General features: G+C 50.0%; 6 protein-coding genes across 6 annotated transcripts; 2 read left to right on the top strand and 4 right to left on the bottom strand.

Annotated features, from left to right (window-relative positions):
* Positions 1-135: 135 nt before the first annotated feature.
* Positions 136-1,612, bottom strand: BDV27DRAFT_160248 (acetamidase/formamidase family protein; the record flags this gene model as incomplete). Its single annotated transcript, XM_032073001.1, has 5 exons — positions 136-714; positions 762-1,035; positions 1,110-1,398; positions 1,461-1,479; positions 1,538-1,612. 5 exons carry the CDS (start codon positions 1,610-1,612, stop codon positions 136-138), a joined length of 1,236 nt encoding a protein of 411 aa, XP_031925033.1.
* Positions 1,613-1,901: 289 nt separating this feature from the next.
* Positions 1,902-3,709, bottom strand: usgS (transmembrane protein UsgS). Its single transcript, XM_032067844.1, has 5 exons — positions 3,567-3,709; positions 3,207-3,313; positions 2,978-3,150; positions 2,531-2,924; positions 1,902-2,463 (listed from the first exon to the last, which is right to left on the bottom strand). Exons 1-5 carry the CDS (start codon positions 3,622-3,624, stop codon positions 2,095-2,097), a joined length of 1,101 nt encoding a protein of 366 aa, XP_031925032.1. The 5' UTR covers positions 3,625-3,709; the 3' UTR covers positions 1,902-2,094.
* A 187-nt stretch (positions 3,710-3,896) lies between these two features.
* BDV27DRAFT_132299 (uncharacterized protein) lies at positions 3,897-6,087 on the top strand. Its single transcript, XM_032067843.1, has one exon. It carries the CDS (start codon positions 4,103-4,105, stop codon positions 5,750-5,752), a length of 1,650 nt encoding a protein of 549 aa, XP_031925031.1. The 5' UTR covers positions 3,897-4,102; the 3' UTR covers positions 5,753-6,087.
* An 8-nt stretch (positions 6,088-6,095) lies between these two features.
* Positions 6,096-6,969, bottom strand: BDV27DRAFT_132297 (signal recognition particle 14 kDa protein). The gene is made up of 2 exons (XM_032067842.1): positions 6,754-6,969; positions 6,096-6,675 (listed from the first exon to the last, which is right to left on the bottom strand). Exons 1-2 carry the CDS (start codon positions 6,778-6,780, stop codon positions 6,307-6,309), a joined length of 396 nt encoding a protein of 131 aa, XP_031925030.1. The 5' UTR covers positions 6,781-6,969; the 3' UTR covers positions 6,096-6,306.
* A 144-nt stretch (positions 6,970-7,113) lies between these two features.
* Positions 7,114-9,926, top strand: BDV27DRAFT_23708 (MIF4G domain-containing protein). The gene is made up of 2 exons (XM_032076099.1): positions 7,114-8,513; positions 8,563-9,926. Exons 1-2 carry the CDS (start codon positions 7,148-7,150, stop codon positions 9,759-9,761), a joined length of 2,565 nt encoding a protein of 854 aa, XP_031925029.1. The 5' UTR covers positions 7,114-7,147; the 3' UTR covers positions 9,762-9,926.
* A 114-nt stretch (positions 9,927-10,040) lies between these two features.
* BDV27DRAFT_147420 (uncharacterized protein) lies at positions 10,041-11,530 on the bottom strand (the record flags this gene model as incomplete). Its single annotated transcript, XM_032070734.1, has 2 exons — positions 10,041-11,453; positions 11,516-11,530. 2 exons carry the CDS (start codon positions 11,528-11,530, stop codon positions 10,041-10,043), a joined length of 1,428 nt encoding a protein of 475 aa, XP_031925028.1.
* Positions 11,531-12,450: the final 920 nt, after the last annotated feature.

The following is a 12,450-nucleotide window of genomic DNA, read 5'->3' as shown; positions in this document are numbered from 1 at the left end:
CTTTTAGTGACGGAATCCGTTTAGGATGATCTTATCCCTAATAAGTTAAACAAGATAAGGGAAGACAAAAGGGACCTTGAATTATTCATTGAGTGATCGTTGTATTTGACACCACACAGTCGATCCATAACTGGATTAGTTGCTAGCAAATGCACAGCTGCCCATATCCAATTTAACAACCTCCGCCTCAGGTCTGATATCAAAATCAAAGATATCCATCGGCACCCCCATCGTGGTGCAGGCATTCGGGATATCTACTATACCAGCAATATGGCCCTGAACTGGAGCACAACTAAGCAGTAAATAAATCTGGTAGTCACTGTAGCCATACCGACGAAGGTACTCGATCACGCGGAGACACGTCTGTCGATAGGCGACGGTAGCATCGAGGCAGTGTTGTTTCCCGTTCTCATCAACGGAGAAACCCTCGAAGGTGAGATATCGACCAGGGCCAAACTGTGGCTCAACCGGTCCTGGATGGAAGATTGGCGACTTCATGCCTAACTTGGCCATGCCGCCCTTCATCACGGTGAATTTGAGAGTAATGACCCCGGCCATCTCAATGGCACCACAGAAAGAGACTTCCCCATCACCCTGAGAAAAGTGTAGGTCTCCTACGGAGAATTTAGCTCCTGGGACGTGGACCGGGAGGTACACTTTCGAGCCCCGGGAGAGGTTTTTGATGTCACAGTTTCCACCATGTTCAGGACGACCCTGCTTTTATTAGTTCCGAGTAATGGCTTTGTTGGACTGGGACATACAGGAATAGTTCGCGCTCCTTCTTTTGCGATTATTTCCTTGAGACTGGCTTCCGCGCTCCCAGCATGTGCACTCTTAGGCTCAGGTGGCTTCGCAACTTCACGGCTGGTTGTATTGGCTGCAATCAATTCACCTTCACGGCGATTCCATTCTGCAAGAACCTCCGCGGAGGGTGCACATCCTAGGATACCGGGATGAATGAGGCCTGCGAAGCGTACATGAGGGATATGGCGGGAGGAACAGAAGATGCCTTCGAAGTCCCAAATCGCCTTCGCTCTATACAATTACAGGTTAGTCTCTTTAAGGATCTGTGCAAAGAGGGAGGAACTCCAGTAGGGCCTTTTTCATACGATTCAGGATAGATTTCGTCCAAAAAGCCTCCTCCATTCTGCTTATGAAACACACCAGAGAACCCCCAAGGCTGGTCTTGGAAAGGCTGGACATCTTGGATTTCTACCAGAAGGACATCTCCGGGTTCGGCATTTTCAATGTCGAACGGGCCAGATAGGTAATGAATCTGTGTCAGGTCCACATTCTTAATGTCGTCAGCTGAGTCGTTGTTTTTGATTTGCCCTCCGGTCCAGTCCAGACATTCAATCTTGACGACTTCATTGTTGGCGATTTTACCGCAGGAGGGAACTGTTATGAGATATATGCTTAGACAAGATACTACATTGTAATGATCGGGAGGTTTAATATACCATCGGGGTGCCAGCGGTTCTGGAGCATTCATTAGTACAGATATGGGATGTATTGGGAGAGGGCATTGAGGACATACATGTAATCCAGGCTGCTCCCAAGCTGGCTTATCCAGATCGACTTTCAGAGCTGTGCGGATACCCTTGTGTCCCATGTTTATACTGATATCTGATAGCGATTGATGTCTGGTTCTGTTCTAGTATATATCCACGGTGTGAAGCTAAGATGAAGGGACCCAGGAGGCAAAGGCGCATTTAAGAGGGTTTGGGTTTGGGTTGCAACTCCAAATGAGGAGGCGAGGGTAACTCCGGTCTTTCCCCTCATGGGCAGAATGATAATTGATTGATTATCTTGGACTGATTCATTGCTTTACCAACCCCGCAGTTGGAGATTACGAAAACGATCGACCTATCGCGCTTATCAGCGGGCGTGGTCGGGAGGAATCAAATTCAATGCTTTTTATATTCTATCTCATTGGAGAGGCCGGAATATGTTCCGCACCGTCTCCAAGTAAGGATCAGTGGTGACGTGGATGAAGATGAAACCATTCATCCATATCTTCCACTCATTTTATCTATCTCCTTTGATATCCACAACTAAGAACACATCCACATTATCCTGAATGAACACCGGAACCTAGGCGAACTTCCGCCGAAGCGCATCAGGATCATCACTTTTATCACCACCTTTCTTGTTCTGCGCAGCAACGTTGATCTTGTCAATGTTCTCCAGTGACAACTGCAGAAAATCGTGCTTATTCGTCCAAGTCACCTGGCTTTCAGCAAAGCCTTCACTCTCCGCTGGGACTGGTGGAGGATCTGTGATCTTGGTAACAAGATAGGCCGTGGATGCTTGGGCAATACCGTACATGAGAACTCCGATGAACGGTGTCTTCAGCACAACAGTGAAGGCAAAGGCAAATCCAAATAGGACACCTTCCCGATCCGCAAACCAGCGGCGCTTCTGTTCGTGAGTGTATTTGATACGGCAGAAGTATGGTTCGAGCTGTTGAAATTGTCAGATGTCATACATACATGACCTTACAGAATTTACAGTATTCATGAGCACTCACGAGTTCACGCATCAAACTGCGGGAAGAGTAATAGGTGTGGAGGAAGGTGACCAAGTAGCGCTTGGGAAGCACGAGACCGGTTCCGAAGATAGCAGCTGCAGGGGCTGGGCCCACCATCTGCTGGAAGGAGAAGAACGAAGCTGCTGGCATCACGAATCGCCCGACGATGGGAAGAAGCGACAACAAAAAGATACCAAGCATCATCCCGACCTTGCGCCCATAGCGACGAACGAATACGAGCATCGATTCACCTTTTGGCTTAGACACCCCAACACTCCCTTTCGTGGAGTACATCGCAAGGCTTGGGTAGTACATGGCCCGTAGGGTCTTAGGATCATCCGCCTTATGTTTGTCAACATAAGTTGAGTCGACCCATTTTATGGATTCCATAAAGCTGTCAAATAAGTACATGAAACTAATGTGGGTACGGAATAACGAGAGACTTACATCTCATCGAGAGTTGGAGTGATGTATCGCATGAGCGTCATCACCAAGAAGGGAACTTGAAGAACCGATTTGCTCAGAAAATCAAGACTTTCAAGAAGAGTATCGTCCCAAGTTGCGCTCTCCAAGTCGGCCATCCAAGATATGATCCATAGTAGAAACTTGACCCCGATGATCTAGGGAATATCATCAGTCCTGTAGATCATTTCCTATTATGGCGCTGGGAACATACGGGGATCTGAATGATTAATTCAATGGCAACTCCTACGGCTATCGCAAAACCCGCTTGTCGAAAGTGCTCATGCTTGAAAAGTTCTGGATTCCGCAGTGCTCGAACAGCTGTCGGCCAGTTGGTCAGCCACATGGTCAGCCACATTATCCACTAGTAAAGATGCCAAGAGGATCTCCATCCCTGGCCCCTGGCCTTATCGATTGCTGAGGGCCCATGGAATCACAGTTTTGATAACCATGGTCCATTGGAGCTCATGACCCTATTGTCTGGAGATCTGAATTCAGGTTGATAACCCCTTCAGAACCAAAAGGGGCTATCCGGAAGTTCCGGACTCAAGGGTGGTGTATTGGGGAGACTCACTTCCAACAATTGTGAGTTGAGCACCGCGAATGACGGCATTGGGCTCAAAATTGGGCATTTTGAGCGCTCTTCGTAGTTCGAAACCTTCTTAGAGAAGGAGGGAGATATAGGAGAGTCAACGTGTATTCTTCGCTTTGTGGATCTTCTGGACATGCAGGAAGAGCGCAGGCAGCCGCATAAGAACCTCTATGGCAGCGGCAGGGGATTGGCTAAGCAGCCGCCAACTAAGCGCAGGCGCTTGCAGGACCCACTAGGACATGTGAGCTTATGCCTGAGGCTACGGTCTGTTCCTGATTCCCCCGCGGTTTTGTTGAGGCAAATCAGATGAACTTTATCACCCCGTATCACGCTGGCTGACCAGAGATGGTCGTTCATTCTTTACATTCTCTCCCTCCATCGACACTCATTCTCAACTAACTGCGGTCTTTCTTTTCTCGCTTTCTACATCACATTTGTATTGTCTCGCAATCGGCTTTGTCTATTCAATGTAACCTGTGTTGTTATCCGCCCTTTCTTTTCACTAGTCCTCATGAACCATGACCGATACCTCGGATGCGCCGCTTCCTCAGATCCGTCGGTCTGCCACTCTCCCTTCGAAATTGACTCCACGTTCCAAACGCAGTGTAGAATCACTGAGGCCTTCAGAAAATGATCTTTTTTACCACCCTGCAGCCAAAGTAGTCCATTTCGCCCCGAGAGCACTTGCGCCCATCCCGTCTAGCACCGCGCCAGCGGACTTCGATTACCCAGTTGATACGGTTGAAACCCTTCCGTGGAGATCCCCTACAGAACGAACAGTTGCATTTGCGCCTCTTCGACTCGAAAAGGTTCATGGCTTGACGGTGTTCCTGAAGTGCGGCAGTGTCGTTCATGCAATCCTCAAGAACTCCCAATGTTGGTGTGTTGACGGAGAATCAACATTTGTTCTGCGCATTCGCCCTCTTACCTATTATCGTATCGAACTTCCCAAGGAAACGGAAGAGGATAGGAAGTCCGTGACAGCAATGAAAGAGGCCTTGCCTCAGGTCCTTCGCTATGAAGTCACCCCTTGTCCGTTCAAAAGGGGGTTCACGGTCGAGATACCGGAGGAGGCCAGGGTTCCGCGGCGCAAAAGAGCATGGCGTCCGAAAGGACGACGGGAGAGCGCTCCTATCCTTTCAGCCTACATACTTGATAAGAGTCCGGCCCGCGAAGACGCTCTGACTGATTCACTGAGCGCTGGCGAAGACACCGATGGCAATTTAACGGACGATAGCTGCTTCACAGCGAAAGGTAGCAATAGCACTGTCCTCGAAACTATTCCTGACGATAACGAACCTTCACTGCCCGACAATGTTCCCGAAATCACAGATTTGCCTCGACGCTCCGTGTCCGAAACTCAACAGAGCTTCCAGACCTTGCTGGCAAGGTTTGAAGACACTCCTGAGCCACCTGTGAAACCCGAAATGCCATTATCTTCCAGTGTTGACTCATTTCACTCCATCGCTTCTTCATTGTCGTCGCCAACTGAATCAAATTCGGGCTCGCCTTTCCCTTCGGCTACATCAACTGACGGCATAGATTTCGGTTTGCGTGAAACCAGTAACAACCAGGGTCACTCGGAGAATCCAAAATTCAAGAAGGTTGATTTTTCTGCAGGACGTACTGTACCAGAAGTTAAGTGCGAAGATTGCTGTTCACCTAGGCCCCGGGCTTCCCCCAGGGCGTCTTTCTCGGAGGAAGACTTTCGACGAGTGCCTGGTGCACTGCCGGATGATCAGATGTCCATTGCAAGCTATGCTGGTACATCTAAGACCACAGATTCCAACCCCAACCTCAGCAGCATGAGCATGGAATTTCGTCGTCGGTCCAAGGCGTCCCGGGAGCGAGAACTTTCGCCGATGCCACCTCAGTCCGCTTTAGCCCTTACAAGCCCCTCGGACAAAGAAAACGCAGCCTCCCTGATTCAGAAGACATGCACGGTGGTCCTTATCCCTCCGATTCAGCTATTTATCGTCCTTATCCATATAGCCGCTCGGATCGTATTAGGCCCAGCTTTGACATCCGCCGTGGGGGAGTTGAATCATAAGTATGAGTACCAAGTGGCGGACCCTCAGGAGGCTGTGGACGACTTTGATCTTCCGCTTGCACCCGACTGTCCCAGGAAACAGTCGGTATCCGAAGCCAACCCTTGGGAGTTGGATTAAATGTTCTGCCAAGGCAACTTGTGTAACTTGGCTGCCGGCGTCTCTGACGCATATCTCCTCTTTGCCTTCCTTTCTTTTTTCCTATCTGGTTCAATCTCTCGCCGTTAGTCCACTTACAGTATTCTTTCCACGCACTCTCTGTACTCCGTATGACGTCCCTGTTTCTATGATGATGATTCGTGCACTGTTCTACCATATTTGTCGGTTTTGGGTTATTGTACGGTTTGTTGGCGGATGGGTCTTGCTTTGACTATTTATTGTCTAATGTCCCCTTTGTAATTTAGCATATCTCAGTTATAGTCATAGCTAATATACCCTGCTATTATTCATTCCAAGAAGGGAATAAGATTGAATCGTTCATTGCTCGATTCGGTCCAGGTCCTCGGCTCATCAACCGGTCTAGGTATATGTATATCTAACATATCAACATGAAACGAACAAGAAAAAAAGAATGGAATCACAGGAAAGTAAAATGACCAGACAACGCCATCAATGCAAAGAACAAACAGGACCAAACTCAACAACATCGCCCATCAAAGTGCCGATCCGTATGCTTAAGCCTTAGCAGCCTTTGCACCACCCTTCGCCTTAGCCTTGCCCTTCTTACGATCCCTCTTCTTCAAGCCTGTCATCCCCGCCTTGCAGACCTCCGCATAGCGGGTATAGAAAGCCTCGAGGTCCTCCGGCGCCACTATCGTCGACAGCTTCACTTTTGAGACGGTCTTCTTCCCGACCTTGTTGTTCTTCGGATTGGGAGCGTTGGTGTTGCCGTCTGTTGCTCGGATGAGGATAGATGGCCGCGATGAGGAGGACACATTCTCTAATGATGCGGTGCTGTCAATGAGAGGCTTCTGGGTAAGAAAGACGGAGCCTCGGGCTTTCTGGGAGGTCTTGGATAGGAGGTCGGAGAGGGAGGAGAAAAACTGTTGATCGTTAGTACAGACTCATACCCGCATAAAAAATACTTATGTAACTAGGACAATGGAGGACGATGCACATACCTCCTCGTGGCCGAGATGTGGTGCCATTGTAGATTTGCGACGAACAGTAATGAAATTCGCTTGTGTGCGATGTACCCGGGATAGGATGTCCCTCTTTCGTGGTGTAGATACAACACCAACTAAGAAGATCCGGAGCTGGGTTTATTCCAAGCTAATTGAAAGGTCGACAACGTTCAAAGACCTCTCTGTTCTGCAATTTGGAACTGGACACTAAACACCATCTTGACATCGGGCGGTCGAGACAACCCTCCGCAGTTGAGGGCGTCTCACCGCCTTGGCTTTAATCGCTCTCCGCCTCCACTCCGCCCACCTTTCTTCCCGGCATAAAAAAAAGTTTCGTTGCGCAAGAGCCTCGAGTAACACAACTCTGCGGAGGCAGGATAATTGGCCCACAATGCCGCGTCCGATGCATAATACGACCTCGCTGCCTCGGAATCTGCGCGACGAGTTGGGAATTAAAGATTCCTACGGCGACAAGAAGAAGAGGCGGAACGGACCTGCCACCCGAAAAGATCGTCGGCGGGAGGAACGAGAACAGAAGAGGACGAAACGAACGCCGGTTTCCAAGCACGGCGGGAGACAACAGTTGGACCGTCGTGACGATGACGATGACGATGACTTTGAGGGGTTCGATGATGGTTCTGGGGCCGAGTCGGACGCAGCTGGCGAGGAAGATGTGCTTGCTAAGTTAAAGGCTGCAAAGCAGGCGAAACAGCAACCGAAACCGATCCTTAAGAAGGCGAAGCCTGGAAAGTCCGATCCCGAAAGTGGTAGCGAGGAGGAAGAGACAATACGTCCGCGTCAAATATCCAAAGCGGTTCAAGAAAAGCTCGACGAAGACGAAGCCGAGATTGCTGCGCTGGAGAAAAAGCTTGGACTTAAGAAAGGGAAAAAGCTGCCGAAATCCTTTGAAGAGGATGGTCTAGGCGACTTGCTAGGCGATTTGGACGAGGGGTCGGCAGACGAAGGTCGGAAGCGTAAAAGGGAAGCCGACGAATGGTTGAGGAATAAGAGGAGGAAAGCGCAGGGCTTAGAACCTGAGAGTGACTCTGAAGAAGATGGAAGTGATTTGGGGAGCGAGGGAGATATGGATGATATGGATGACCTTGACGAAGATGAAGACATGTTCGACGATCTGGATGAAGATGATGACGAGGATATGGAAGAAAGTGAAGAGGAGAAGCCCGTCCCGAAGAAACGAGAAAACCCATATGTTGCACCTGTCGCAGAAACAAACGAGAATCGTCCACAGAAGTATATTCCTCCGTCGTTGCGGGCTGCATCCGGGTCCGAGTCAGAGTCTCTCGTTCGACTAAAGAGACAGGCCCAAGGACACCTGAATAAATTGTCCGAGGCCAATCTAGTCTCCATTCTGGCCGAGTATGAAAAGCTCTACCGGGAGTACCCACGAAAAGAAGTTACTACGATACTGATAAATCTACTTTTCGGCCTCATTTGCGAACGGTCCGCTCTTCAGGATACGTTCCTGATTCTCCATGCAGGGTTCATCGCAGCTGTATACAAAGTTGTTGGAACGGATTTTGGTGCCGAACTCGTGCAAAAAATAGTTGAAACATTCGATGCCCGCGGCGATGAGCGTGGCAGCTTCGAAGGGAAGGAGTCCATCAACCTCATGTCTCTTCTCGCGCAACTTTACAACTTCCATGTCATCTCTAGTACCTTAATCTTCGATTACATTCGGCTCTTTTTGCAAGACATCACTGAGGAGAATACCGAATTACTCCTCAAGATCATCAGGAGTAAGTATCGTCTTGCACACGATTGGACGCAACAAACTAACAGCGATAGACTCTGGACCACAGCTCAGGCAAGACGACCCATCGTCCCTGAAAGACATCGTGCTTCTTATCCAGCCGGCAGTAGCCAAGGCCGGCGAAGCATCTCTCTCCGTCCGCACGAAGTTCATGATCGACACAATCACCGACCTTAAAAACAACAAGCTAAAGGCTGGGGTCGGCTCCAGTGTAACAACCGAGCACATCACGAAAATGCGCAAGATCCTAGGATCTCTGAACAACTCCCGTGTCATCCGTGCCACCGAACCCATCAGCATCTCGCGAGACGACATTCACAACTCCTCGAAGAAAGGGAAATGGTGGCTCGTCGGCGCAAGCTGGAGAGAAGACCCGCTAGTCTCCGCTCGCCAGGAACTCTCCAACCTCCCAGCAGACCAGCAGAACCCCACCGCAGCAGAAGAGGAAGATAGTGACGGGGAACCTGACTTCGTCAACCTCGCAAAAGCCCACCGAATGAACACAGACGTCCGACGCTCCATCTTCGTTGCCATCATGTCCGCAACAGACTACCAAGACGCGCATGTCCGACTTCTCAAACTCCGCCTGAAGAAAGCACAAGAATACGAAATCCCGCGCGTACTAACACACTGCTCCATGGAAGAAGAAGCTTACAACCCATACTACACGTTAATCGCGCGTCGCCTCTGCGGCGAATCAGGCCGCCGTCTCAAAGTCTCCTTCATGTTCGCACTTTGGAATATTTTCAAACGCATGGGCGAAACAGGTGACATGGACGACGAAGACGATGTCGACTTCGACGAGGACGAACAGAATCAACTCCCCATGAAAGCCATCGTCAACCTCGCAAAGATGTACGGCAGCCTCATCGCAGACAACACTCTCACCCTGGGCATCCTGAAGACCCTCAACTTCGCATACCTCCAGCCCAAATCCAAGACATTCGTCGAGCTCCTCCTCATCAGCGTCATCCAGCAATCCCAGAAGCAGAAACGCGGCAAAAAGCACGCCAAGAAATCCGACGACGAGAAGGATGAGAAGGCCCTGATGGAAATCTTCATCCGCACCCGTGAGACGCCCCAGATTGTCAAGGGGCTGATCTTCTTTCTGCGTAAGGTGGTGGCCAAGTCGGACGTCGTTTCTGGGAAGGAACAGAAGTTGGTCAAGTGGGGTTGTAATGTTGCGGTTGATGCTTTGAAGGTTGTTTCGAAGGAGACGGCGGGGTTTGATTGATTTTGATCTATGACTGTTGTGGTTACTTTTTGGCGTCCGGTTCTCTTTGATATGGGATGTTGTGGCTTGTTGGATAAAAGCATTGCATTAGACTTTGTGCTCTGATTCTTTGTATATATGTCATCTAACGAAATGTATAGACCTCTCCCACAGTGGAGCAAAACATTCACAGATAAACATGTAAAGTCCGGGGTATCATGCGTAGTGTAGTATACATAGTTGTTAATAATATCAGGACATAACCACGATCATCATCATCATCATCATCATCATCATCTATCAATCTACTGATATCAGATCCCACTCCATACACACAAGCCACTTGGTTGTGGCCCCAGGTTGTCCTTGCCCGTCGCTATTAGGATCACTTTGTACACCATATCCAGACAATCTATCCTCCAAATCTAACTCCCAGACCAATCCCCGATGAACACCCACCAGGTTCCCCCCAACAAGTTCAGGAACAGGACTAGCATCTGGATGCTGCGACGGCACGCCAGCAGGCTGGGATCGCGGGGTCCCTAGAAGAAGAATATGTTTCATCTCACTGCTCTCACGATGACCAGAAGCATCCTCTTCATCTTCCAGTGACGTCACAGGCTGGCCTCGCACGAAAGCAAGCGGTCCGGAACTAGCGAGGGCAGACTGACGAACATCCGCGATACGAACGACGAGAAAATACCTTTGCAAATCGGGTCCGGCTCCGGTGCGGTTTCGGTAGTTCATCTGCATCTGTTCCCGCTTAGTGCTCATTTCCAATATCCAGCTGCGCACTTCGGCCGCCATGCCGCCGGGCAGGTAACTAGGGGCCGAGGAGCGGGCGCGACCACGACGGCGGAGCGTGTGAGACGAAGGGGAGAATGGGGTAGGAATGGCAGAGGGGTCTTCAGCGGCCTGGGATGGGGACGGCGAGCGCGGAAGAACGAACGTCGGTTTCCGTTTCGGGGGCGGGGACGTCGGTGCCGGTGTTGCGAATGGGGGTGGCCGGGCGCTTGATTGAGGTTGGGTCCCTGGAAATGCCTGGGAGGCTGATAGCGTGAAGCGAGGGTTGTTGCGGAAGGAGGGTTTGATAGTTGCTGGGGTTGAAGTTTGGGGACTGGTGGTGGTGGTGGTGGTTCGCTGAGGGTTTATCTCGGGATATGTCTGGTTCGGAGGTTGGATTTGTTGTTGAGTACGGTCCATCGTAGGCGATGATGCTTCCGGGGAAGATGTTTGAATGATATCGACATCGTGTTTTCTTCGCTGGGTGAAGGGTGTTTCTGGGTCAAGCGATGCACGCCTTCGCTTTGGTCGTGTCGTCGTCGGTCCGAAGAGAGCTTCAAATTCAGCCTCGAGTTCGCCTGCTTCGCCTGGTGGACTACTATCCGGGTCTGGGCTCCCGGTGATGTCATTGTGCGAGGTTCTGTGTGCTCCTTCATTGTCATCGAGCCCGTCATCGGAGTCTTCGATTATCTCTTTCTGGCGCTGGGTTGGTCCAATGCCTTGCTCTCTTTTGGCGGCCCGTGTATTCGCGATAGGGGTGGATTGAGGAGATTCATCGCCATCGACGAGTTCATCCTTGCCATGTACCCGCGCGGTTGAACCAGGGGTCTGCTGGGAGAGCACGAAACGAGGTGTTGACGCGAACTGGGGACCAGCACTGGGCCGAGCGGAGGTATTGGGACGACGAGAAGAGGGAACGCGAAAATGTGTCTGCGATAAGGTAGTCAGATGGTTGTCATTGTTAGGGAGAGAGATTTCTGTTGATTACTTACGCTAGAAGGGCGCATTGAGGCAACTAGAGGGCGGGGCAAGATGCACATGCGACATTGCTCAATTGAACCCGCGGGGTTAAGATGGAAATTGATGATAATGAATGGATGAATGACGGCGATGATGATCGATTCGATCTTATCTTCAGGTGATTTATCTCTTATCTCCTTAATCCCCGTCAGGCATGAATTAACACCTAAGGCAGAATGAGGGCATATCCCAATGAGTATTTGGTATATGACCAGTCCATTCAAACTTCCCACAAAAGAAAACTTGGATGAATCTGGTGAACTGCGCGAAAATCATTGAGTAATATGATGCAATGACATCACAAACGCAATTATCTCTACATATGTATATGCATGCAGCATATGTTGTACAAGGTGCCTGCTACCTGAATGATGTAAAGCTAAAGCCCTAGGTCAGAGGGTTCGTCAAGGAACAGCACCTGCAAGCTTTACCAAGCACGAGGATCCGGGATATCCGTATTTTGACAAGTTGACGTGTATAGTCATGAAAGGACAGCCAGCCGATCTCGATCGCTAGTCGCCAGCGTCTTTTCACGAGTATCAGTAAACAGCCAAGCGCCATTCGATTAGCACGGACATCATAGAGGAACGTAAAGCCACCAATCAAATTCCTCGGCTCCAATCCCGCTGTAGAGCCTGACACCAACAGCGCATTGCATAATGCACTCTCCGCAGGAGGATCCGGTACTGTGCGGCACATGAACAAGAGAATTATGAACAATACATATAGGCCTAACTCTTCGAAGGAGTAGGCAAACGGCAGGCAGCAAAAGTATTTGTCAATAGACTAACCAATGCATTGAAGCCATTTGCCAGACTAGTAATCTTACAGCGAAGCGTCGGAGGGGTTATCAACTCTAAAGACGCTCGGCGTTTGCCCGTTACCCAGCCCTGCGTATAACGACCGT

This window comes from Aspergillus caelatus, assembly GCF_009193585.1.
Source record: "Aspergillus caelatus strain CBS 763.97 unplaced genomic scaffold BDV27scaffold_157, whole genome shotgun sequence".
NCBI lineage: Eukaryota > Fungi > Ascomycota > Eurotiomycetes > Eurotiales > Aspergillaceae > Aspergillus > Aspergillus caelatus.
This window is presented reverse-complemented; position numbering and strand designations above follow the sequence as displayed.